Source organism: Photinus pyralis, unplaced genomic scaffold, assembly GCF_008802855.1.
Source record: "Photinus pyralis isolate 1611_PpyrPB1 unplaced genomic scaffold, Ppyr1.3 Ppyr1.4_LG3b, whole genome shotgun sequence".
Classification (NCBI taxonomy): domain Eukaryota; kingdom Metazoa; phylum Arthropoda; class Insecta; order Coleoptera; family Lampyridae; genus Photinus; species Photinus pyralis.
In genome coordinates, this window is record NW_022170510.1 from 9,283,708 (window position 1) to 9,309,430 (window position 25,723).

The 25,723-nt window shown below is 38.0% G+C and overlaps 3 protein-coding genes across 3 annotated transcripts; 1 reads left to right on the top strand and 2 right to left on the bottom strand.

Moving 5' to 3' along the window:
• Positions 1-13,720: 13,720 nt before the first annotated feature.
• Positions 13,721-16,457, top strand: LOC116167503 (piggyBac transposable element-derived protein 4-like). The gene is made up of 2 exons (XM_031482897.1): positions 13,721-14,157; positions 14,219-16,457. Exon 2 carries the CDS (start codon positions 14,281-14,283, stop codon positions 16,183-16,185), a length of 1,905 nt encoding a protein of 634 aa, XP_031338757.1. The 5' UTR covers positions 13,721-14,157; positions 14,219-14,280; the 3' UTR covers positions 16,186-16,457.
• Positions 16,458-16,822: 365 nt separating this feature from the next.
• Positions 16,823-19,524, bottom strand: LOC116167148. The gene is made up of 3 exons (XM_031482390.1): positions 18,606-19,524; positions 17,424-17,583; positions 16,823-17,375 (listed from the first exon to the last, which is right to left on the bottom strand). The coding sequence occupies exons 1-3, from the start codon at positions 18,736-18,738 to the stop codon at positions 16,859-16,861; spliced, it is 810 nt and encodes a 269-aa protein (XP_031338250.1). The 5' UTR covers positions 18,739-19,524; the 3' UTR covers positions 16,823-16,858.
• A 4,157-nt stretch (positions 19,525-23,681) lies between these two features.
• On the bottom strand, positions 23,682-24,427 carry LOC116167082 (uncharacterized protein K02A2.6-like). Its single transcript, XM_031482321.1, has one exon. The coding sequence runs from the start codon at positions 24,354-24,356 to the stop codon at positions 23,682-23,684; it is 675 nt and encodes a 224-aa protein (XP_031338181.1). The 5' UTR covers positions 24,357-24,427.
• Positions 24,428-25,723: the final 1,296 nt, after the last annotated feature.

Here is a 25,723-nt window from a genome sequence, read left to right on the forward strand (position 1 = left end):
TTGCCGTATAAAGCCGTCGGCCGTCCTTAAAAGGTTAATCCCCTCATAAGTGCAGACCGCCAGAGAAACAATTGTTAAAAATACCTGAAATTCCCGCGAAATGTGGTGTTTATCTATAGGAGGCCATGACGGTTTATATAATACGCTTTATCTCTAAATTCCTACCGGGAAGTCTTGCGATAATCCCAAGCAGCTTATACAGGGTCATTCTTGACGAGCGTCAGTTAGAAAGATATGGAAAACCTTTGAAAATTAAGCTAAACTGATAAGTCCTTTAAGGGTTTTGGCACATGATGAATTGAACTAAAATATTTTCAAAATGGCGCCACTTCCAGAAATACCGGAAGTAGCCATCAAATTTGTTATTTTAAATAGGGACCCCCTATTTTTTCTACATTTTCGGATTCTACGTCGAATTTGGAGTACAACGATACCCCCCTTTGCTCCAAGGGCTTCGCCGATATTCAAGTTTTTGTGTCAAAAATTGAATTTGCAGGGGTAATTTTAAAAATTTATTATTCGAAAACGGTGAGAGATATTGCAAAACAGTTTTCAATGCTTTATTAAGGAAAGATCGAATTTTCTTATGGTATGCGTAACAGTCTAAAAAAGTGAGACTACGTCACTTTTTCAAAGCTCTCAACTTTTAAACTTTTAAATATCCGTAAATCTATTTTTTCAAATGGCACTCCCCATTTTGATCTTCACCCTTGTTTTCCTTTTTCCCAGACCTTTAATTTCATGCAAAATGTCAAAAGCTGCTTCAAACGGTTTCCGAGATATTCCATGTTTTAGTTGCTTCTTGTGGAAAATTGATAAAAAAATTAAGTCGCTTGATGTTTTTCTTTTGTTTTTATTATGATAATGTTTAAACGTCAAATTTTTCGCTGTTTGAACTTATACTTCTGGTCAATAATGGCTCGTTTGGGTTACAAGATTTTGTGAATTTAATATTATCGTTGTACTCCAAATTCGACGTAGAATCCGAAAATGTAGAAAAAATAGGGGGTCCCTATTTAAAATAACAAAGTTGATGGCTACTTCCGGCATTTCCGGAAGTGGCGCCATTTTGAAGATATTTTAGTTCAATTCATCATGTGCCAAAACCCTTAAAGAACTTATCAGTTTATCTTCATTTCCATATCTTTCTAACTGACGCTCGTCAAGAATGACCCTGTATATTTGGGGACGTTTTTCAGCTTCGCAACGGCGTAACTGTCACAATTGAAACTTTCAGATTTTGAAGTAAACGGGCCTAGGATGATACTATTCCTTGGGGAAGTTGTGAAATGATCTGAAACCCTTATAAATTATGAGCTCTCTATTATATATCGATCTAATATTTTTGATTTTATTTTTTAAATCGCCGACAGTCATTGATTTGTCCATTTCCTTCAGTATTGCCTCTAACGCAGCACTTCTGGCTTGACTGTTTCGATAAATTTCAGCCTTTTTGTTCCACAGACATGGATGTAATTGGTACAAGTCCAAGAATAAGACCATGTCGTTATCTGACCACTTACTGCTCGCCATTGCAAACACAAAATTTCTATATATTTAAAAAAAAACGTGATACTCAATGCTAATCTGCTGACTGGAGACTCAGAAGTGTTTATTATACCGTTCGACTAGCGTCGGACAGGTGTTTACACTGTCGACTTTCGGTAGTTCGACTGATACGTCAGCAGTCGTATCATTAATTCGACTAAAAAGTTGAAACAGTTTCAACTTTGGTCGAATCGAACCGCTAGTCGAACGACTTAGTCGAAATGAAGTTTACACCTTCGATCCTAGGTCGAACTACCTAGTCGTTCGACCTAGGTCGACCCATGTAAACGAGCCTTTAATAACGAATGCGGTCGAAATTGATAAACGAACACGGGCGGTTTTTTAAAAATCGACGTTTTTTTTTAAATTATCTTGTAGAAAATCCCGTAAAAAATTGTCAATAACACTTTTCCTCGGACGTTGCCTTTCCGTTTTGGCGGCGGACCCGCAGTTTCGCGCGGTAATGACTTACTTATCGATTTTCGTTATGAATGAAAAATGGGCAATCGCGGAGGCGAATTGTAATAAATTTGACCTTAACGTTTGAATAGTATCGATCGGAATTTGGATATTATAATTAGGTACCCCCTCCTAGGTGAGCGTTCGGGGTGGGTAGGGTGAGTAAGAACGTGTATAAAAGGCAAGGTGCGGGCCGGGGCCCGGTTAATTGTTAAATTTGTTCGTTAACCGACTACACCTAAGTATTACACGTAAATCACACGGTAAGTACGGTTCGATTTTATTGACGTGCCATTTTATTGTTATTGGGGTTTTACGATTTTTACCATTATTACCTCATCTCGTTCTCTTTTTTTTTGGAATATATTTTTTTTGTTATTTCTTTTAATTGCGACCGTACCGTGGCGACATCTTACGCGACGGTCATCGCCGCGGAAGTGTGTTTCCGGGTCTAAAAAACTCGCAAGGTGAGACCGCCTCGCGCCCGTTCGGTTCCGTATTAGGCTACCTAATACCTACGCGAGATCGTATCGAGATCATTATTTTCGATGTTATCAAATTTGTAAGTGCGGGCAATCGGAAGTCGACACAATTTAGTTCATCTCTCGTCACGTCACGTAATGTGAAGAGCGCCGCGTGTGCGGTAACGCGCGAACGAACGATTTTGGAAAATGCGAACGCCGTTTGAGTTTGTTGAAATCTACATTTTCAAATTAAATCTCTTCCGTAATGTATAATATAGGTACGCCGCGTATATCCCAAAAAAATTCGTCGTTAGATCCCGCGCGTCCCGTGTCTCCATAGAAAAACCGACAAGTCGTCGTGGATATTTGTAAAATTATTCGACGTTAACGCCGTCATAAACGAGAATTTTCTCTTCATTTCCAGATCATCATGGGTGCCGAGAATTCGCGTGCGGCACCACGCGCCGAGCCGGAGAAGGCGGCTCCGACGACGGGGGAGGCGTCGACGGCGAGTAAGCAAGACAGGGAGACCCAGACGGGGGAGATGCTTGTCTTGCCCGTCGCGACTGTTTATGTGCCGGTGCGTGACGCGGGCACGCAGACACTCGTCTGGATGACCGTAAGTTTTCCTATATTTAAAATTTTTTAATTTTTATTTTTCTTTTTCTTCGAAACCAGTGGGGCCCGGAGCCGAAACGCCGCCGCCACCAGTGAACTTTATTTACTACCTACTATTTATTTATTAAGTACCTACTATTTATTTGCATAAAATTACGTTTTGCACTTTTTAAATTGTTTTTATTTCCCTTTTATCCGTTCGAGGGAATTTTTACGGAGTGTACCGCGATCCGGCCGTACCCGAAATTAGATCGACTCGCCAAAACGGGGGTAGAGGCGACCCCTACAATATATAAATGAGGAATATGAGGGGTCGAACGAACGACCCGACCCCTCATTTTAATGGTCGTTCCATTGTCCTTTCGAACCCGATTAAAAGTTTACCTCCAAACTTTGTGGAAATCTGTAGGTGTTACACGACATTACGTATCGTTTAGTCATTCTTAAGTTGGCGAAACCGGAAAATTTTATGTGACATTGACACTTGACAGGCGTTCGTTCGTGGACGTTAAGCTAAAACGCCTAAAGGCCGATTCCCATTAGAGCAGCATCGGGCGGCGCGGCGCGGCGAAATGTTGCTCCCAATTGTTCGCATGTAAATAAGTGGATCCGTTTTCACCTAGGCAGAGCGGTGCAGAGCTTAGCGGCGCGATGCAGCACAGCAAATTTTAGACGCGTCGGGAAGCAATGGAATACGCGCCGCTTTGCGTGTAGACGGGACAAGTGGGAATCGAGGAGCGAAGCAGATCGGCGTGGTGCTGCGGCTTGTGAAAAGCATTTTATTTATCTTCTGCGTTGAGCTTGCGTGTGTTAGTAGATTCGCTATAGACGGAGAAAGAATAAACAAATTAATTGTTTGTACTCGTCAGCTTTCTTTTTCTTCTTTTTTCGCCGTGTACATGGCATAGTGCCGCTATAAATATGAAATCATCCGGTGATGATGACGATGATGGCTCTTCTTTGAGCGTGGAAGAATACATTCCCACGTAAACTGACAAACACAAACAGAAACGCCGCTTCGCCACGCTTCCGAATGCAGCTTAAGTGGGAATACACCCCTACAATTTGCCGCTAGCGCCGCTCGGTGCCGCTCTAATGAGCATCGACCTTAAATCTCCGTACCACCTGCGCACCCGAAAGAAACGTCAAATGTTGCAATTTGTTATTAATTAAAATGTAGGTTAGGTTATTGTTTTCATCACGGGCTATTATAATGAATAAACATATTCGTAATGTACATTTAAACTCGCGGTTATACCACAAGAGCCGTATATATAGCTACAAAAAAATATGCCGCAGTAAATATATTTTTAGTAACCATGACCAAGATTTTGTTCATTGTACTAATAATGTGCAAAAGAAAATGAAGAATATAATCGGATCATACAAGATTAACACAAACGAAACTAACTAATGGTAATATCAGTGTTTCGGTTTCCACTGTAAAAATAAACGTGGAAGATATTGAGCCAACAGACATTATGATAAACTACCCGAGCGAAGATCGGAAGACCGCGCATCCGAAGACGACGTGGACTGGCGATACTTTCAACTTCTGCTCTTCTTGAAAGATGGACAAACGAAGCTGGAGTGGTAACTTAGTGGAAGACAAACCCAAAACTGTTCAAAGAGCGAGGAGGAATGTCTAGAGAGAGAAAACGATTCCGAATTAATTTGCAATGCCGTCTCCTCCTAGTACGCCAGCTTCATCGCAGTGTAGGTCCGGTGTGGGCCGGGACAAGACGACCTGCTGCAATGGGAATAATTGGGCTGCTGGCGATGGAAAGACAAAAACTACAATTCAAGCCAGGAAAGGATATGCCTACGTTATGCAAAGATCTTAAGAAATACTTTAAACATTTTACAAAAACTCCAAACCGACTATGTTCGCAGTGGAAAAATATTTCAAAAAGTGTGGGAGCGCAAAGTAAAGCAGAATTATCTAAACATTGTTTAGTACGGTTCCTTTAATAAAGAAACTGCAATGAATCCCACAATAGAGGGCACGTCATTAGAGAATAATAATCATTCAGTCCAACAAGTATTAATCGTGGCATGCGATGAAACAGAGACACATTACTCAACACCACGACGTCATGTGAAAATGGATTGCGTTGACACAATAATGGAGAGCTTACTATGATATTATCCTTCAGAGAGATTGGCACCAGGAAATCTAAACTTATATTTAGATCAATTTGTTGACGAAATAACAGAAAAATGCTCATCAGAGCGTCAATGGAAATACATTGAAATTATTGAGGAATCTGCATTGAAGTTTATTAAAAAATTTAATACCACGTACAAATCTTTAAAATTTATTTTTAACGAAAATACATGTGGTAATAATCCCCTAGTCAGGATACAGGTAATATGTCTTTTCTAGTCGTTTCCTTAACTGCAACATACAATGTGGGTTCTGTAACTTTTTACAGAAAGAGTTCGAACTAGGATAACGTGGTAGAGGACACTTCAGCATCCGATCGCATAGGCCTCACACTAAAGCCCACATTACATCTATCAACTAATTCACGAATTTGCCCATTGACAAATTCAAGGTTAAATTGAGGAGCAATCAGACAAAACCGGATAAATCCACTTTTGGGTCAAAATGACTTTTTTCGCGATTCCTATATCATTTTTTCCGACAAATCCATTGGTGAAATCAGATTCAAGAAAAACCGTCTAAAAGCTGCTTAAAATCGACCCCAAAGTTACATCAATCAAGCAAAACGGGATAAATCCACAAAATAAAATTGCATAGCAATTTTTCAAGCAAAACGGGATAAATCCAGGTAATTGTACCTCATCTTTTTAACTTACCTTACCGTGTAATCTTTGTGGTGGGGTTAACGAGACCTTTTCACGTTCATTAGATTATTAATATTGTTAGTCTGCTTAACATTGCGTAATCGCGGGTGGTTTTTGGTTTTTTTCTTTTAATTAATCATCGGTTACTGGAAAAGTAGTACCTAGTGAGCGATGGACGAGCATGACGGAGAATGTGATACATCTGTTAGAGAAGGTAAATAAATAAACATGTATTTATTTCGCTTTTTAACAATATTGCATAATATTAGGCAATACAGGCAGCCGCGTCAGATTTGCTAAAAACCCGGAAAAAAGGAGATTGCAAAAGGAGAAAAAGTACGTTGATAAGGATCCCGATCTTAAAAAATTTTTAAGACCCTGTAACCATAACAGTGTTACGTCTTATAAATGCAATACCGTCACGTTACGTGATATCAAAGTAATCCGAAAAAAATTTTATACCGATTCAAACAAAATAAACCAGAATATTAAATTATGTCATATGCTGGGCGTCTGTTCCAAAGCGAGGAACCGTTCAAAGAAAGATAATCCTAGAAATCGCCTCCTTAACATATCTTATTATCTGCAATCAATTGAAAAGAAATCTATAAGAGTATGCCAGGCATTTTTTCTTAAAAGTTTGGGAATTACGAAAACTCGAGTTCATACAGTAGCAAAAAGTATTCACGAAGGAGGAGTGCCAAAGGAAACTCGTGGTGGCGATCATGTTTCCAAAAAAACAGAAGACAAGAAAAATATAATAAGAGAGTTTATTGGCTCTTTAAGGGGCACCGAAAGCCATTACAACAGAAAGAAATCTGTAAGAATATACTTACCAGCAAGTCTAAGTATTGCTAAATTGCATAAAATATATAATTCAAAGCACGCTGCACATAAATCAAGCTTATCCATGTTTAGCAGAATTTTTTGTAGAGAGTTTAATATTGGATTCTCATCACCTGCAGCGGATTGCTGTGCTTTATGTATCCGTCTTAAGGATAATATTCGAAAAGAAAAAGATCCTAAACGAAAATCTGAATTAATGATTGAACGCCGCATACACAAGAAAAGGGCAGATGCTTTCTACAAACTTGCTACGGAAAATCCTCCAAATTCGATAAGTTTCTGCTTTGATATGCAGCAGGTGCAACCTCTACCTCGCACTCCTATTTCTGACGCCTTTTACTCCCACCAAGTAAGTCTCTACGTATTTTGTTGTGTCAGAATGAATTCAAAATCACCGACCTTTTTCACGTGGACAGAAGTACAAAGTGGTCGTGGGTCAACTGAAATAGGTTCTGCTCTACTTAATTATCTAGACTCTTTAGAACTTGAGAATATAGAAGTTTTGAGACTGTTTTGTGATGGCTGCGGTGGCCAAAACAAAAATTCACATATTGTACATGCACTTTACTTTTGGCTCCAAAATAGACCCTCCAAAGATTTAAAGGAAATTCAGCTAACCTTTCCAGTTCGAGGCCACAGTTTTCTTCCGGCAGATAGAGTTTTTGGTCGGGTGGAAAAATCTCTACGAACAAACAGTACAATAATAACCCAAGAAGAATATTTTGAAATTTACTCTCAGTTTGGAAAAGTAAAACAACTTGGTACTGATTGGACCCTTTACGATATTAAAAAATTGCAAAACTGTCTTAAAAAAATCCCAGGTATCTCTGACTACAAGCGAATTCGTATCCTCAAACTTAAAAATAAAAATCAACGGAATATCGTTAAAGTACAGTGCCATCAGAATTTTAGCGTGTCAGTAGCGAATGAAATTCCTCAACAGATTCTCAAAGCACGATGCGAAGTTCCGAAGATATTGGAAGAAATTCATTTAAAGCGATCTTTACCTGAAAAAAAGAAAAAATCTTTAGGTCATCTGATGGCTCAACAGTTTAGTCCGACCTGGCAAAATGATGAGAGTCTAACGTGGTACAAAAATATCTTGGTCGAAACCAATGATGACGCCATGAACATTGAAGAAACAGAGCAGCAAGATGAAGATGGATTACTTTGTGAATGCCTTGAAGACGATATTGGGCTAAATGTTTAAACTTTTATAACAACCCCATTTTCTGTTGTATTGTATTTTAAATTCATAACATGACCACTATTTTTTTTTAGTTTTATTTCCCTATAAATAACAAATTTTAACCTACAAAAAAAATAAAAAAAAATTAAAATAATAACAACAACAATAATAATAATAATAATAATAATAATAATCATCATCATTGAAATAAGCAACTTTACATTGCAAAATTCAATAAATTCTCTTGAAATCAAGCAAAAGAAGATAAATCCATTTTGTTTTTTGCTATATTATTTATATTAATAATGCAATGGAAGCAAAAATTTGCAAAATCACTCTGTGATTTCATATCTTTCGCCTACACCTTTTACTTTTTGGATAAATTGAAGAGCCTGGCGTAAATACGTTTTTCGTCAATATCTCAAAACCATATAAAATGGATTTATCCGGTTTTGTCTGATTGCTCCTCAATTGTCAAGTGTAAAGTACTATAAATTCATCAATTTTCTGAACAATTTCTTCATGGATTTGTTGGTGGATTCCTTGATGAATTAAGAACTTGCTCTAATTTTCGTCAATTTTCTGGTGATATTTTAGTAATTTTGTTGTTATTCCATGTATACCAATAGACGGCGGCATTTTGTACTAATTTTTTAGGGTGTAGATTATAACCACACTTTTATTGAAAGCGTCCGTGGTGTTGTACTTTTACAGTTAATTTTAGTTTCAAAAGTACGTTACCGTTTACAAAAATAAGGTAATATAATATTTAGGATATAAGCAGAAAAGCAATTTTCTTGTAGATGGCTTCTGGGTTTACAAGGGACCAAACCAATATTCTTATTACTTTATACGAAAGTTATCCCGATTTGTACAATGTACAATCATCCCGTTACAAGAATAAAACGTTGAGGGAGTCTATGTTGAATGAGTTAACCATGAAATTGAACGAAGCATTGGGAAACACGCAATTTACATCTACCGATGTAAAAAAGAAAATTAATGGATTGCGCACTCAATTTTTCAAAGAGGTAACAAGTGTGAAGAAAAAAAAGTGTAGTGGGTCGAGTACAGATGATGTCTATACACCCACTTGGTGGTGTTTCGACTTGCTACACTTTTTGCAAGATTCTGCCCCCGTGCGACGAGGAGAAAGCAATCTGCAAGACGTTACTAATGTATGTATTATTCAGTGCAGTTATTCCATTTTTTTCATAATTTCTTTGTAACATGCAGATACCAAGTGATGAAGAAAATGAGGTGGTATTTGAGGGTACAGTCGATGAATTAAACACTGTAGAAGCTGAGCTACTGTCACCCTCAACGTCAGTAGCAAGTGGCTGCAGTTCTGTTCCAAGTGTCAAAAGACGTAAAGTTTCAAATGTAGATAAAGCTAACGATTTATTACAGAAGGCTACATCCTTTTTAGAAAAAACACAAGGAGAGAAATTGGATCATTTCGATACATTTGGAATGTAAATTTATATCTATATTATTACAAGTGATAGGTACTAAAACTTGTATTTGCAGGTTTGTTGCTTCAGAGCTGCGGCAGATTTCTCCCGATATGGTAACACAAGTTAAGCGAAAAATTACAAATATTTTATTTCAATCGCAAGATTAAATTAGGTTAGTTTAAAAATTTAATGTAATAAGTCATTTCTTAGTTTTTATTTTGTTGAAGTTTGTTTGTAAAAATGTGTAGGTAATATGCTTAAAATTATTTAAAGGTTTCATAGGAATTAAAAATAACAATAAACATTGAACACATTTACAACTATAGCACTATAGGTTTGTCTTACTGCTAACTTAAAATTAAAATATACACTTAGGCAATATCATCTTGCCAAGGTACTGCACCTTCATTATTTACATAGTTTGTAAATTCTTTCCGGACCTCAAGTGCAGTATTAGTTGGACGATTGCCTCCCTGACGAGTAAGTCCATAAAGGAATGTAAAGTCTTCACTTGTTTCTTCATCAGGATGAACAAATGTTTTACACTCTCTACGTAAAAAGTTGTGTAATGCACAACAAGCCAGAGTAATTTCTTGCACTTTTTGTGGGTCCAGATTGATTGTGGTTAAGAAAATACGAAATCGATTTACTAATATGCCAAACACGTTCTCAACAACCCTGCGTGCCCGGCTTAATCGATAATTAAAAATACGTTCCTCTTTCGTCATATTTCGGAAAGGATATGGTTTTAGAATTCTTTCGCTCAAAGGAAATGCAGCATCAGCTACAATAACGTATGGCATGGGTTTATTTCTGCCTGGTAAACGGGGTCCAGATGATTCAAAGAATGCTGAATTCATAGAATGCCAATCCATATAACGATACATAATAGAATGTTGAATTCATATACAAATTGATTCATAGAACGGTTGATTCATCGAATTGCAGATCCATATACAATCTGATTCATAGAATGGTTTATTCATCGAATTGCAGACTCAACGAAATCTGAATTTGTATAGTGCAATCAAAGAGTTGTTATAATCAATGGTATGTTTAGACAAAAAAATTCCAAATCGTCATTTATGCACAATTTATTATCGCTCCGACCTAATAGCATTTGTGAAAGCAAATACAATTATCAATCCCTAATCGAGTCAAATTAGATTGATCAGCAGTCGTTCCTTTAATAACTTTTTTCGGTACATATACGACACACGCATCGTCTTCTCCTTCTCCCCCTTTTTCATCGTTAAATATAGATGTTCTATAACGAAAGATATCGGGCGTGTTTTGCTTTAAATCGAATAGCAGGTATCCATACGGCTTAGATGTTGCATCGGTATATGCTTCCTCCAAAAACTTTGCATTTTCAGGACAGATTTGCCGGGTTAAGTATTTTATTTGAGCTCGATCCCGCGGATTTTTAAATAGAAATTAAATAATGTGCATTCAAAGAGATGTCCCTCTGACCTTTACCCTGATGAAATATATTTTGAGTGAGGAAAAAAATACTTAGATTTCTATGATGACAGCCTTTTGTGAAAAGATCAACTACAGAACCATTTGATTCCCGCATCAGGTCGTCAATCACTATTAATACTGGAACGGATCCATCAAACATACCCATTATCAGGTATTCCCTGTTGAAATTCAACGGTGGATTCCAAATGTGTATATAGTGACTGCCATTGATCGTAGAACCAATAAACTTTGACGAATACTGTATCACAGGCCTGAGTACAATTTTTAAATTGTTGTGAAAACTTCCTACGACTGAAACTACCCACACAACTTACCCTTGCAATCTCACAAAAACTATTTAAAACACAAATCTCAGGGCCCGTAAAATGAGTCCGACTACCCCTTTTTTCCGTCCGGACAAGGGGTAGCAACCTCGCCAGGTCGGTGGCTAATACCTCCCTTAAATTCCAAATAAAATAATCCCTTGTTAACGAACTTCTGGAATGAAATTTAAGTCCCACCGATGATCCAAACCTTTTTACGTTATCAAACTCGTTTCACACTCGGGATAAAAAAAGAAAACTTAAAATTTGAGAAACTCGAATCCTTGACCTTTACTTAGACACACACAAATAATAAATGACAAACAAAAAAAATAAAAATTTTACAAAGCTAAATTTACAAAATCTGAAAAAAATAATTTACACAAATTGAAACACAAAACCGTCTCAGACGGCGATTCTTACAATTAAATTAAAACAAAAATGACAGTACTCACGGTGCTAATCCTTTTTACAAATGCGCAAACAACCGACGCACACAAAAACACAAACACAGCCCCAAGGTATGTGCTGACACAGCTACTCCAACAGCTCCTCGGCGATGCTGGCGTTAAACAAACGTTCCGCCTACTCCAGATGATGTAAAATACAACGCAAACGAACTTTTGCTGCTAAAATGGCATTATTGTACCGCTCGTTTCTCTTCAACAAACTCCGAGACAAACTCCTTCCCAAAGACCTTCTTAAAACTCCTCGATGCCGGCGTAATCCACACGTTCCCGGACTTTCAAAACAATAAACGATGAATAAACTGGCGTAACTTTATCAAACGCCGCTACAATAAACTTTCCAAAAATCTTCACATAAAACAAACGTAGGCTTCGCGAAACGGTACAATAAGCGTCTTCTCTTCGCTGTTCAAAACCATTTATACCCCAGTATCGTCAACTCTCGTTGCGACGCTTTTCCATGAAAAATTCGAATATCGGGGCCGATAAAACTTAACGGTCGACTCCGCGGACCAATACCATAATTTAACAATAAAATAAGATTTTCCGCACGCCGATGGACCTGCAATTATTGCTGAGAAGGGGTGTTTGAATTGCCACGCCATTTTTTTTTGTTAGTACGCTTAAATTACTACTGAGACTTTTACTAATATCTTCTACTATATATGTGGGAAACGCTGACCCAAAACAGACATCATCATCGTCTTTTTACCCCCCTCAATCGGTAAAAACTTCATTATTATAAATATAAGTATAACATGCCATGATAAAACTGTATATTTCATAGAAACAAACAAACAAAATAGAAATGGTGCTTTTTCACATGTTCATGGTCCCTCTCTTTTTCTCTCTTTAATAATAAAAGATAAACATCGACTATTTACCCTTGCTGCTATGCTTTGGTTCAAGATTAATGGGCATGTAACAAAGATGACCAAGACATGTTTTTTGAATAAAAAAATTCATTTACCTATACAAAACACACAGTTAACATCCTGAGATATTCGATGACGTTTCACCCTTCTCCTTCTTCTTCTTCGTCTGCATCGTACACCTTTGGTGATGGTTGTGTGTAATAAAAATTCATTTTTCTAACAGTGTGCTTGGTTTTAGTTTTGGAATGATCGAAACGTTATTAATAAAAATAAAAATATTACATACTTTGACAGTATCCTAAATGTTAGGCAACTTTCATTTCTAATTGATACTTCATAGGTTAGTTTTTTATGCAGCATAATTTTAGTTTAACATTTTTTAAACGTAACGTAATTTAAGCTATAATTTTAAGAATTTTCAGATACATTAGACTTAATGCACACGTTTATGCAACCATTTTTAACGTAACAGTTTGTTTGTTTGTATGAATACGTATTTTGGGGCATTTGCACTCGCGCAAGTAAACAGCTGATTCTTCTTGCTATGAATATAGGAACTTGAACACTGAACTTTTTATGATATAGAAACGGCATTAATTTTTTTTCTGCATATAACCAACCTCAAGAAAATAATAGTAACAGTTATATACTTACATTCCTCCGATAGCACGTACGGCATCTACAAATTTATCGTAGACATCCATGGATGTAAAATCCTCTCCTTCAAGTACAATTTTAAACATCATAATGTCGTACCACTTCTTTAGGTCTTCGCCACTAACCAAACCGTCGCGAAACAAATTTAAAATTTCACATGCTGTTAAACGTTCCATTATTATTATGATTATTATTATTATCGATCAATTAGTTAAGTATTTTTATAAATTATCGACCTAATTAACTAGAATGGAAAGTAGACCCTGTCAATAATAACAACAACAGTTTTTCCTAATTGCCTTGTCTCATGTCTTACATAATCGAAAGAGTATATGCACCTACAAGTTAATTGCAATTAGGTACAGTACATCTTTGTGTATTTTTCCAATTATCGAAATAAATAAAATCGCAACTATACTGTGGCGGCCCGCGCCTAAAACGTATACAATTAAGCTCGAAACCCATTAGCAACACCCCACGCCACGCCACGCTACACGACGCCACTCGACGTCAACAGACGTGTTTATTCTGTGTACACATATTTACCACGCTACGCCACAAAACCACCGTGTACATTTAACATTTTGTAGTATCTGTCTATCTACCGTCAAGTGCGGACATGATGGAGTGCGTTAGTGGTTCTTCGTCTGACGAATGGGAAGAAGAGTTGGAGGAATGTGCTGCTGCAGTAGTTGCATTAACCCTTTATAGGTTACTGGTCGATATTTTAACCAAGTCTGAAATTATACTTTATCAGACACACAGCGGTCTAATATTCAACCAGATGTTACCACGCGCATTGCATACTGGTTAAAAATTCGACCAGTGCTTATATGCGCATGACTTAGAAAGCACGTGGAAATAAGTGGTCAAATATCCAACCAGTATTCTTCTAGTGCTGATAGATAGTTTTTGTGTGTGTTTACATATTTTGGTTTATTTCGAGGAACACTTGAAGAACATCAATAAGAATTGGTAGGTGAGTACTTTGATGTTCATAGATTATGTTGTTATGATTGTAATTGTGGTATCTATTCAAGGAAGGATAATATTAGTATAACTTTCGACATAACCCTCTAAATTGAGATACAATAAGTGAAAAATGGATCCTAATAATACAATCATAAATCTAGTGGAATTCGAAAAATTATCATCTGCAGAACAAGCTCAGTGGTTAGACAGTATTACTGATGATCAAGCAATCAATTCTGATGAAGGTGGAGATTCAGATGCTGATGATTTCCCTGAGTTTACTCCTTTGCCAGCCAACACATCTCGCCGGCAAACAAAAAGGAGTTTTGATGAAATAAGTGGCGATTTTGATAGCGATGATTCTGTAGCCGATCCTAACTTCTATCCCGAACAAGAAGCATGTCAGGTCCCTGCATTTGATTCATCTTCGGATGATGATGAGCCACTAGTGAATCTGGTTCATAGATCATCCACTGTCACTGATGTTCAGAATTCTCAAGAACAAGGCAACGACTTTCTGTGGACAAAATCACCTTATCTGCCACATGCTTTTCAGTCAGTTACATTCCATGAATTTCCCGGCCCCAGGATTTCGATCAGTGACTCACCCATTGATATCTTTTCCAAAATTTTAGGAAATGACTTCCTAGAAAAAATTGTCACTGAGACAAACCGTTACGCAATCCAAAACAATAACGCTATTGATTTGACTGTAGAAGAGTTGAAGGCTTTTATTGGAATGCTAATTATAATGGGTTTCAATCCTTTACCAAGTTTGCGACTCTACTGGTCATCTGATCCAAATTTTCATAATTCAAGGATTTCGGCCATAATGCCTCTGAAAAGGTTTCTAAAGATTCTACGATTTTTACACATCAATGATAATGAAAATATGCTCAAAAAAGGAGAAGCCGGTTTCGACAAATTACATAAAGTCAGGCCGATGATTACATATTTGTCAGATACGTTTCTGAATGTTTATACGCCAGCCCAAAATTTAGCAGTCGATGAAAGCATGGTTGCTTTCAAAGGCAGGACGCACTTGAAACAATATATGCCACTCAAACCTATAAAGAGGGGTATCAAAATCTGGGCGCTAGCTTGTTCTAAAACAGGTTTCTTGTTGAAATTTTCAGTTTATGAGGGAAAGAAAGAATCTGATGAAGAAGGGCCACTAGGAGAGAAAACTGTTCTAGAGCTGACTAAGCCTTTCGAAAACAAGAACTATTGTATTTATTTCGACAATTTTTTCACGAGCTTTACTCTTCTACTGAAGCTTCTCGACCGAAAACTGTATGGCTGTGGAACGATGAGGCCAAACCGCAAGAATTTTCCCAAAGACCTCCTGGTTTCAGACAAAGACCTTGAACAAGGAGAATTCGATAATGTTGGTACTAGCAACATTACAGTCAGCAAATGGAAGGACCGTGGGAAGAAATGCGTACTGGTTGCTTCTACAATGCATTCAGTGATGGAAACATCAACAGTTGAACGGATGACAAAGGAAGGTGTTAGAGTTACTGTTGGTTGTCCAAAAAGCATCGACGATTACAACAGAAATATGGGCGGAGTCGATTTATTTGATCAGTTACATTCTTGTTACAGCATTGCTTGGAAGTCGCGAAAATGGTGGATGAAATTATTTTACTACATGATTGATGCTTGTATAGTAAATTCATATGTCTTATACAAAGCAGGTGCTTCAACTAGTCAACAAAAGTATACACCAAAAAAGCAACTTGTGTTTAGGAGCATTCTTGCGAATCAACTAATCGGAACATTTTCAGCGAGAAAAATTCAAGGTTCATGGTTCATTGTGGGCAAAAACAAAGTGAAAAAATTGGATGGTAGGTCAGTGAATGTTGAAAATTCGCTTCGGTTGACGAATGTTGGTGATCACCTCCCTACATCAACATCTTCAAGAAGATGTGCTAGGTGCAGTACCGAAAAAAAACCTAAACGCTCGAGCATTGCTTGTACGAAATGTCAAGTCGCACTATGCTTGCCATGTTTTGCACCTTTCCACAACAAATAGACTTTAGTGATTTGTACTTGTATGTAATGAAGCTAAACATTTTCCACTTTCAAAAACTGGTCGTTATATCGACCAGTATTCTTAGGGTTGTGGTTGTTGCCCTAGTGGAATACTGGTCGATATACCAACCTGCTCAAAATAAATAAACAATTTATGTTTTTTCAAAGTTAAATTGTTTCTTTTGTCACCCTAACACATTTATTCACAAGTGCAAGCAAAATAGAGGAACTTACTTAATTATTTTAATCTGACCTATAAAGGGTTAAAAAAAACAGGAGGCGGTTTTGGGTTCACGATGTAAATAAACAGCGTCCAAAATACGGTGCGTTTCACTCTCTGATAAAGGAGTTGAAACTTGATAGAAATCAAAATCGCTACCATATGTATTTTCGAATGTACAAAGAGCAATTTGATTATCTACATGACTTAGTAAAAGAGAAAATTGGAAAACGAAACACCACTTTCCGACAGTCGATTGGAACCAGAGAGAAACTTGCAGTTTGCCTAAGGTAAGTACCTATATTATGGTAAAGTAGTTACATACTAATATTTTATTATAAACTGTAGTGCGTAAATAAGAGTTTTCAAAAATAAACTTCATTCTGTAACACAAACAGATCAAAAAATAAACCGCTTTGGTTGATATAGAAATCGTATGTAGAACATGATGTTTTTAAAGTGAGGTCATTGTATAATTTTCTTCCCCTCTGGAATTTTGTTGAGAAGATCCAGATGGAGGAACCCAAGTTTGACCCTGCAAATGTCTCATTTGTGCTTCAGAGACAAGTTTGCATATTTCCAAACGAATCCATGCTTGGTCCATTTCGGGTAACTTTTTGGCATTTTTCGACATGCTTAAGTAAAACATATCGGATTCGTCTAATTTAGAGTTCTCCTTCGCATCGGCTTTTTTCATTCTCTGTTCGGCATTTTTCTTCATAATGCTCACCATTTCGTCCGCAGCATTTTTAGTACGTTTCGCTCTAGGATGATCCACTTTTGGAGCGTTGTGAGTAATGTGTGATTGGGTGGAGACTGTAGATGTGGACGATCTTTCCAGATTGTCGTCATCTACGTCACTGTCATTATCTTCGTTACCTTCTTCAGTAGCATTATCTTCTTCGTTATCATTGGCAGTATGAAGTAATTCTACTGCCTGTGATTGATGCTCTTCCAAATTTTCTTGAGTTCTGTAAAATGCAGAAACATTACGTGATATCACTGCCCACATTACTTACGGTCTAGTATCGAAATATGGTTGAAGAAAGGACATTTCATCTTCATACTTCCACGGAGTGTACTTCTTTGCGGCTTGTCCACTTTTTTTAAATTTGCGTCTCTTTAATGCGTTAGAATAGCAGTTGCGCAATTTCGACCACATGTCTTTAACTTGCGATGCTAAAAAAATATGTTATCAGCTGCATGTTAACATATTCCACTTTTGCAGGTACTTGGCCACAGGAAACTCGTTCCGTTCAATAGGATTCAGCTTCAGGATGGGATTTAATACAGTTCGGAAAATAGTGAAAGAAGTTTGCAAGGCAATATGGGAAACACTAGGTCCCATTGTGATGCCAAAACCTACTGAAACATTCTGGAAAGATGTCTCTAAACGATACAAACACATGTGGAATTTCCCCAATTGCATTGGTGCAATTGATGGGAAGCACATTAATATCCGTGGCCCCATTGGTGGTGGATCAGCGTATTATAATTATAAAGGAGCACATTCTGTTGTTTTGCTCGCGCTTGTAGACGCCAATTATAAAATTCATAACTGTGAATGTTGGATCTTTCGGAAGAAACAGTGATGGGAATGTTTTTGCCAACTCTACCTTAGGGCGGTCATTAGAAAGTGCAACTTTACATGTACCTGCAGATGAACCATTGACGGAAAATGGAGTGCCTTTACCTTATGTGATTGTAGGCGACGAGGCATTTCCTCTGAAGCCATATTTATTGCGGCCGTATAGTAGAAATACAATCGCCGGGAATGAAGCAAATAAAATCTTCAACTACAGACTATCGCGAGCAAGACGAGTTGTGGAGAATGCATTCGGAATCCTAACGGCTAGGTGGCGGGTGTTCACGAGGTATTTTGAGGTTCAGCCGGTAATGGTGGATTCTATAGTGCTAGCGTGTTGTTGCCTTCACAATATGTTGTGTTCAAACGAAGATTTTGAACCAGATGTTACACCACTAGGCACAACCAATTCTGGCTTAAATAATATCGGGGCACTAAGGCGAAATGCGACCCAACGAGCTTTTTACGTCAGGGAACAATTTAAAGAATATTTTAATTCTCCATTTGGCAGTGTTCCTTGGCAACAAGAAATGGTTCGAAGGGGAAGGACTGTTGTAAATAATAATGGAATGTAATAGATTTACGTACTTTTTTTAAATAAAAAATATCAACATACCTGAACTGTTCAATTCTCGCGCTATCTCTTCCCACGCTTCCTGCCGCATGTTTTGGTCTCTATAATGAGACGAGTGCTGATTGTAAAGAAATTCATACCGGCGTACTTTTTCAATTAATAATTGATCTTGCATTGTCGTTAAATCACTGCAAATGTCTTGCAGCAAATGTACACAAACACAACTGGTGACTGTAGCGGGAACTCGGACGTAAGGGGAACGGGTCAACACGCTTGTTTACGCGTCGAGCAAGTCTGGACATCCAGACCCAGTACACGTCCTCTCGCGTGGTGTCGCGTCGCGTGGAACGAGTGTGTACACGTTACATGTAAAGTAATGATTATCTTCTGCACACACATTTGTTGCGTAGTGTCGTGTAGCGTGGCGTGGTGTGGGGTGTTGCTAGTGGGTTTCGGGCTTTAAGCACGCCGAGACTACCCTCAGTTCGGCACGGCTGAGAACACCCCGGGGCGAGCAAGCACGGCCGAGACGTGCAAAACGGCTTCTCCCCACTCCAACAGACGGCCTTTATAAGGCGAGCCAGCAGCAGAATAAATCAGATGCACCTGTTTCCTTATAGCGGTCATCTCACTAATACTGTGTTGTCTCATAGCCAGTATTCAATTTTTGGCAGTGTTCATAATAGCCTGCCTCACCAACCGGCGTTCACCGAGCCCGGTAAACACAATCGGGTTACCCCAGCCGGCGTTCACCGAGCCCGGCATTCCTACCAGCAGCCACCGCGGACAGCACGTCGCGCCCATGCCACCTACGACGCCCAGGAAGGTGAAGCGCCAGCGACGAAACGAGATCCGCCGTTTCTTCCAGAGGAGCCCATTTCCGACATTGTTTCGCCGCTACCGCCTAGGCCGACACAACGCGCCTGGAAGCTATAGCCCATCGAGCAGCCCATTTCCTACGGCAACATCGACCCCGGAACCGTAGCGCCTAACGATCCCCGCCGGTTCATCGTACGCGACCGTCATCCAGCACCTGTTCGGGGACGACTGAAAATTGCACATACTGTAATATAGATATAATGTTATGTAAATTTATATAGGACACGATAATAAACAAGCACGCATACAACCAAAATACCTATGCGAATTAATTATTCGCTATTGATGTACCTAATGCATGTAATCAATTTTGTTTTGCTGTTACAAACGGTGAAAGCGCTTCATTAGGAAAATTTTAACACATACTTACTATTTTTTTATAAGATCGGGCAAATGTTATATAAAACAGTAATTATAATGCAAATAAGTGCCTATAAAAGGAGAATTATCGATTTGACTAAACCAGTGTGACAAACAATTTGCAACATACAAAATGTGTGCAATACATCAAGTTAATAACTTATTTGCAGTAATACAACAGCTTTTAATTTCGTTTTTCTAAGATACTATACAACAACAACAATCAGACAACGAAGAGAAGGAAGAAAAATAGAGGATCCGTTTAGAGGGTACAGTCCTCTGACGGAAAACATTAACGAGATTATTGATAAAGTAAGGAATTGTTATTTTTTATTATTATTATTATTATGAATGCTAATACTATTTTGTATAGGTCCTGCTAAACCACGAGATGACAGATGTGTGCGGTCCTCCTGCAGAAAAAAGGAGAAGAACGAATGAATAATCAGTTAATTAATTAAAATGTTATTTTCTAATAAAAAACATTTTTTTTAGCAAACGCCATATTATTCTACTCATTTCTATGTCATCAATCAGCTGATCTGACATAGAATCGGAAAAGTTTCGACAGGATAGCTGACAGTACTCCTGGTGATGTGCAATACTTTGTTTGTTTTGTTTTTTTCAAAACACCCACAATTTCTTTTGAGATGTCGAACTTGAAAATGGAGTTGTTTCACAAATAAAAAATTTAAAGAATACACCTCTCTCATTTCTTTTTGTTAAGATTGTAATTATCGAATCTACCAAAGTATAATTTTTACAAGTCCTGAAAAAAAATGGTATACACAAGAAGATTACAATCCATTTCATCTCTCAGACTCGCTAGCCGAGTGGTTAATGTGTTAGTCTTTTGTTCTTACTACAATGTTGGACAGAGGTTCGACCCCCATTCAAACCAACTTTAATTTTTTCCACATTAGACATATTCGAAAAAAAGACGTAACCAATTGGGCACTACTTGACGTCAGTGAAAGGTGGAATTTACAACATTAAGGTCTTTACATAACAATAACAAAGACATTAGAAATGAAAGTAAAAAACCGTCATTAGAAAGGACATTAAAAACACAAAAACAAAAACATCATTAGAAACTGAAAGGAAAAGTGAAAGGGAAGGTGAAATGACCTCAGAGTAGTGGGGTGATAGTGTCTCCCTTCTACTTAGGTCATAGGAAATCTACAACAACTTACATCGCTCGCAGCAAATCAGTTGGGAGGGTGGATACGGAATTAATTAATCAGTATAACGCTGAGCTGAGGTATATTATTGGAAGTGTGTATTGAAAAGGGTTGTTGCAGTGATAAAATTTTTGTCATCAAAGGGACTCGCATTTCGCGGCGACAACGAAGTTATTGGTTCTCAACAAAATGGAAATTATTTAGGATGTATTGAATTATTAGTTGATCCTTTTCTAGCCGAACATTTGAAAAAGTACGGAAATCCGAGCAAAGGTAAAACCACTTACTTGTCAGCAAACATTTGCAACGAGTTTATTAGCATTATGGGGAAACAAGTGCTAATGAAAATTGTAAGCAAAATATTATTCAATTAGTGTTGACTCGACACCTGACCTTTCGCATGTTGATCAGCTCACTTTTATTGTGCGATATGTAAAAGATGGGAGTCCCGTTGAAAGATTTCTGCAATTTATCCCCATAAAGCGACATACCGCTGAATATTTGACTGAGACGGCTTGGCGTTTCTGGAAAACTTGGACATTTCAATAAAATATTGTCGTGGGCAAAGCTACGACAACGCATCGAATATGGCCGAAAAGTACAAACAAGGATTAAAGAAAAATGTGAATATGCAATTTTCATACCGTGCGCTGGTCAGTCACTGAACTTGGTCGGTCAGTAGAGAAGACACAGCACCCCCCACCCCTACTCTGACATCACGTGCTGCTCTGTGATTGGTAGCGCCATTTTGTGGAGGGTAATTTGAATTTTTGAATTGACAAGTGGTGTCGCCATCTAGTGACAATTGCTAGAGGTACAAGAATTGAAAGTGTAGATTTCTGTAAAAATTGCAGAAATGAAAGTAAAAAACAGTCATTAGAAAGGACATTAAAACACAAAAACATCATTAGAAACTGAAAGGAAAAGTGAAAGGGAAGGTCAAATGACCTCAGAGTAGTGGGGTGGTAGTGTCTCCCTTCTACTTAGGTCATAGGAAATCTACAACGACTTACATCGCTCGCAGCAAATCAGTTGGGAGGGTGGATACGGAATTAATTAAACAGTATAACGCTGAGCTGAGGTATATTATTGGAAGTGTGTTGCAGTGATAAAATTTTTGTCATCAAAGGGACTCGCATTTCGCGGCGACAACGAAGTTATTGGTTCTCAACAAAATGGAAATTATTTAGGATGTATTGAATTATTAGTTGATCCTTTTCTAGCCGAACATTTGAAAAAGTACGGAAATCCGAGCAAAGATAAAACCTCTTACTTGTCAGCAAACATTTGCAACGAGTTTATTAGCATTATGGGGAAACAAGTGCTAATGAAAATTGTAATTCCTGTAATTTTTCGATGGTGTAGGTAATTTGGTGGTGTAGTTTCCTGTAATTTTCAGTTGGGGTAACCATTTAGGTTACTGTAAATTTGAAAATGTAGATTCCTGTAATTTTTTGCGCATGGTCACTGTTATCACCAGTGTATAGGATGTTTGCTCGTAGTGTATACATGGTGAAATTTTGTTGCGGCACCACAACGCCTTGTTTCAAAATAAAACATGATTGACTGATTTTTGAATATATTTTTATATTATAGATAATTAGATACTTTATAAACTAAAGAGATTAAGAAAATCAGAAAATTACTGTCGAAGATATGTCTGAAAACTTTCAGATTTGGTTTTTATTTTTTCTTTTCATCAGGATGGTGCATCCGCGCATAACGCCCTAATCGTGCGAGGTTACCTATCGGAGAAATTTTTTATCATTACGCACATAGCCGCAGGTATCCAAAGAGAAATACAAACAAAAAACAACAATTCATCGTGACAAAGTCATCATCATCATACTTTCAAAAACACAACAATTAGGTCTTCCTTTCATAATTACACAAAGTTTTCCTATTACACGCATGCCGTAGGTGTCCAAAAACACAATACAAACAAAGCCCCTCGTTAGTTACGTCGCAAGTTTTCCTATTACACAAACACGTCATTTAGGGCATTCAAAAAACTACATTCACAACCACAGGCATACAAAAACCAAATCAATTAGGCTTTCGCCATTACGCACATAGCCTAGGGCGTCCTAGGTGGATGGTGCGGGGGCTTTTTGTGATATATAAATGCAGCATAGAGAAGGGTACAGTTATTCCGTCAGTCAGATGGCTACAGAATTTCCGGCCTGCTACTATTGTCCTGAATACGGTAAGTGCTATTTCTTTTTGTCTTTCTGCTTTTATACTAATTTAATTTTGTGTTTCATTACAGATAATCAGCACTTAATGTCTGCCTCTATGGAGATCGATTTAGATGAACTGAACAATGCCACTTACTGTAAACCTTTCAAAAATGCGGGAGAATTATGCGTGGGTAATAAATATAAGATCATGAATCTTGACATCATCTCGACGAAGTATGGTGACAGGACTGTGGTTGAAACGGATAGCTTTAAATGTGTTTTGCCGACGAGACACTACAACTTTTTTAAAGCTGATTCACGGATGTCAGCCTTCAATCAGAAGTTACGCGGAACCGATATTTACCTGATTAGTTTAGGTACAGCCGGTAAAACAACAAATTTAAAGTTTGTTTAAATTGACTAATTGTATTATGTATTATAAGCATGTAGTAATAAAACTTATTCACTCTTGATCATTTGTATATTGTTAGATGACAACAAAAAGGTATAAAGAGAAATTATTGCTTTCTGACCGAAGCAAAATCAGGATGGATCTGATCCAAGTGTGTTCGTAGACGCCTTTTCATCAGCATTTCTGCGGGGCTGGTTTTTGTTGTGGTTGATGGAGTTGTGTGTTGTCCCAAAAGGTACCTGGCCAACTTGATTTCCCAGTCTCCCTCCCCCATCTTGGAAAGATTTCGTTTAACCTCCTGTACCATCCGTTCGGCTTGGCCATTGGATGAAGGATGATAAGGTGCGATTCGTGCATGTCGAATTCCATTTTTCGACAAGAACTCCGTAAACTCTGTTGATGTAAAAGATGTCGCGTTGTCGCTTACGATGACCTTTGGTAGTCCATGAGTTGAAAATATTTGTCTTAGGACTGAAACTGTTGCTTTCGAAGAAGTTGATGGCACTCTTCGAACTTCCAGCCATTTGGAATGGGAATCCACCACTATCAAGAAAATGGCCCCATGAAACGGTCCAGCATGGTCAATATGTAAACGTTCCCAAGGGGTTGACGTCCATTCCCATGGATGTAACTGCGCCTTCGGTGGATCTCTTTGATGAGATTGGCAGACATTGCAATTCTTGACTATAGCTTCTATTTCGGAATCCATATTGGGCCACCACATATAGCTGCGTGCCAAAGATTTCATACGAACTATTCCTGGATGAGTGGTATGTAGCATGGCCAACGCTTGACTTCTGGCAGCTACAGGGATGATGACTCTACTTCCCCAAAGTAAACAATTTTTGTATGAGGACAATTCATTACGTTTGGAGTAATATACTGAAAGTTCTTTAGGAACTGATGTAGGCCAACCTTTCAATATATATTCGTAAATTCTTGACAATAACAAATCCCTAGAAGTCATCTTAGCAATAACTGACGCGTCACCACATTTTTCGGGCATTAATTCTGTCATTCAAATAATAGGAACGACAGTTTCAATATTGTCATCATCTTGAGAAATTAAATGCAAACGACTGAGAGCATCAGCATGTGATATATCCCTACCTGGTTTATAAAGTAATTTGTAATTATAATTAGACAAAAAGAGAGACCATCGTACAAGTCTACGTGAAACTAATTCTGGTGTAGGTTGATTTTCACCCAGTATCCCCAAAAGGGGCTTATGGTCAGTGTAAATAACAAATTCACGACCGTACAAATAATTATGAAATTTGTTGACGTTCAGAATTATAGCCAGACCCTCTTTGTCTAACTGAGAATATCTTCTCTCAGTTTGGTTAAATGCTTTCGAATGGTACGCCACTGGGGTTTCCGTATCATCCCCATGTGAATGGCTAAGGACACCCCTCGCCGCAAAAGGAGATGCGTCGCACGTTAAAGTTAAAGGTGCATTATTGTCATAATGAGTAAGTAAAGAGTCTGAAGTTAAAAGTTCTTTAACTTGAACAAACGCGTTATTTTCACGAACCCCCCATGTCCACGTTGTGTCTTTTTCAAGTAACCGATGTAGCGGCTCTGCTACCATAGCCTTGTTTTTCAAAAACACATGATAGAAATTAAGTAGTCCTAAAAATACCTGCATGTCTCGCTTATTGGCTGGAGGAAGCGCAGACTTAATTGCCTGTACTTTTCCTGAATCGGGTCGAATGCCATTGCCATCTACCACAAAACCAAGAAAATTAATTTTATCTGTACAAAATACACATTTGCCCTTCCGTACTTTTAGACCGGCAATAGAAAATCGTAATAGAACACTATCTAATCGCGAACCGAGTTCGGAAACTGTAGACCCGTAAATTAGAATGTCATCATAGTACGGACAGACACCTTGTATTCCACCGAGGGTATTGTTTATAAATTGTTGAAATATTTGTGGCGCAACAGTCAAACCGAATTGCAGACGATTCACTTTGAAACACCCCTTGTGAGTGATAATAGTTTGTAGTTCCGCGGACTCGGGGTCGACAGGCAACTGTTGAAACGCTTGAGCCATATCCAGCTGCTGTCACACATGACGGTAATATGGTCATTTTACTAATCAAATCGCCGTCGGACAGGCACATACTGACGTAAAGCAGTATA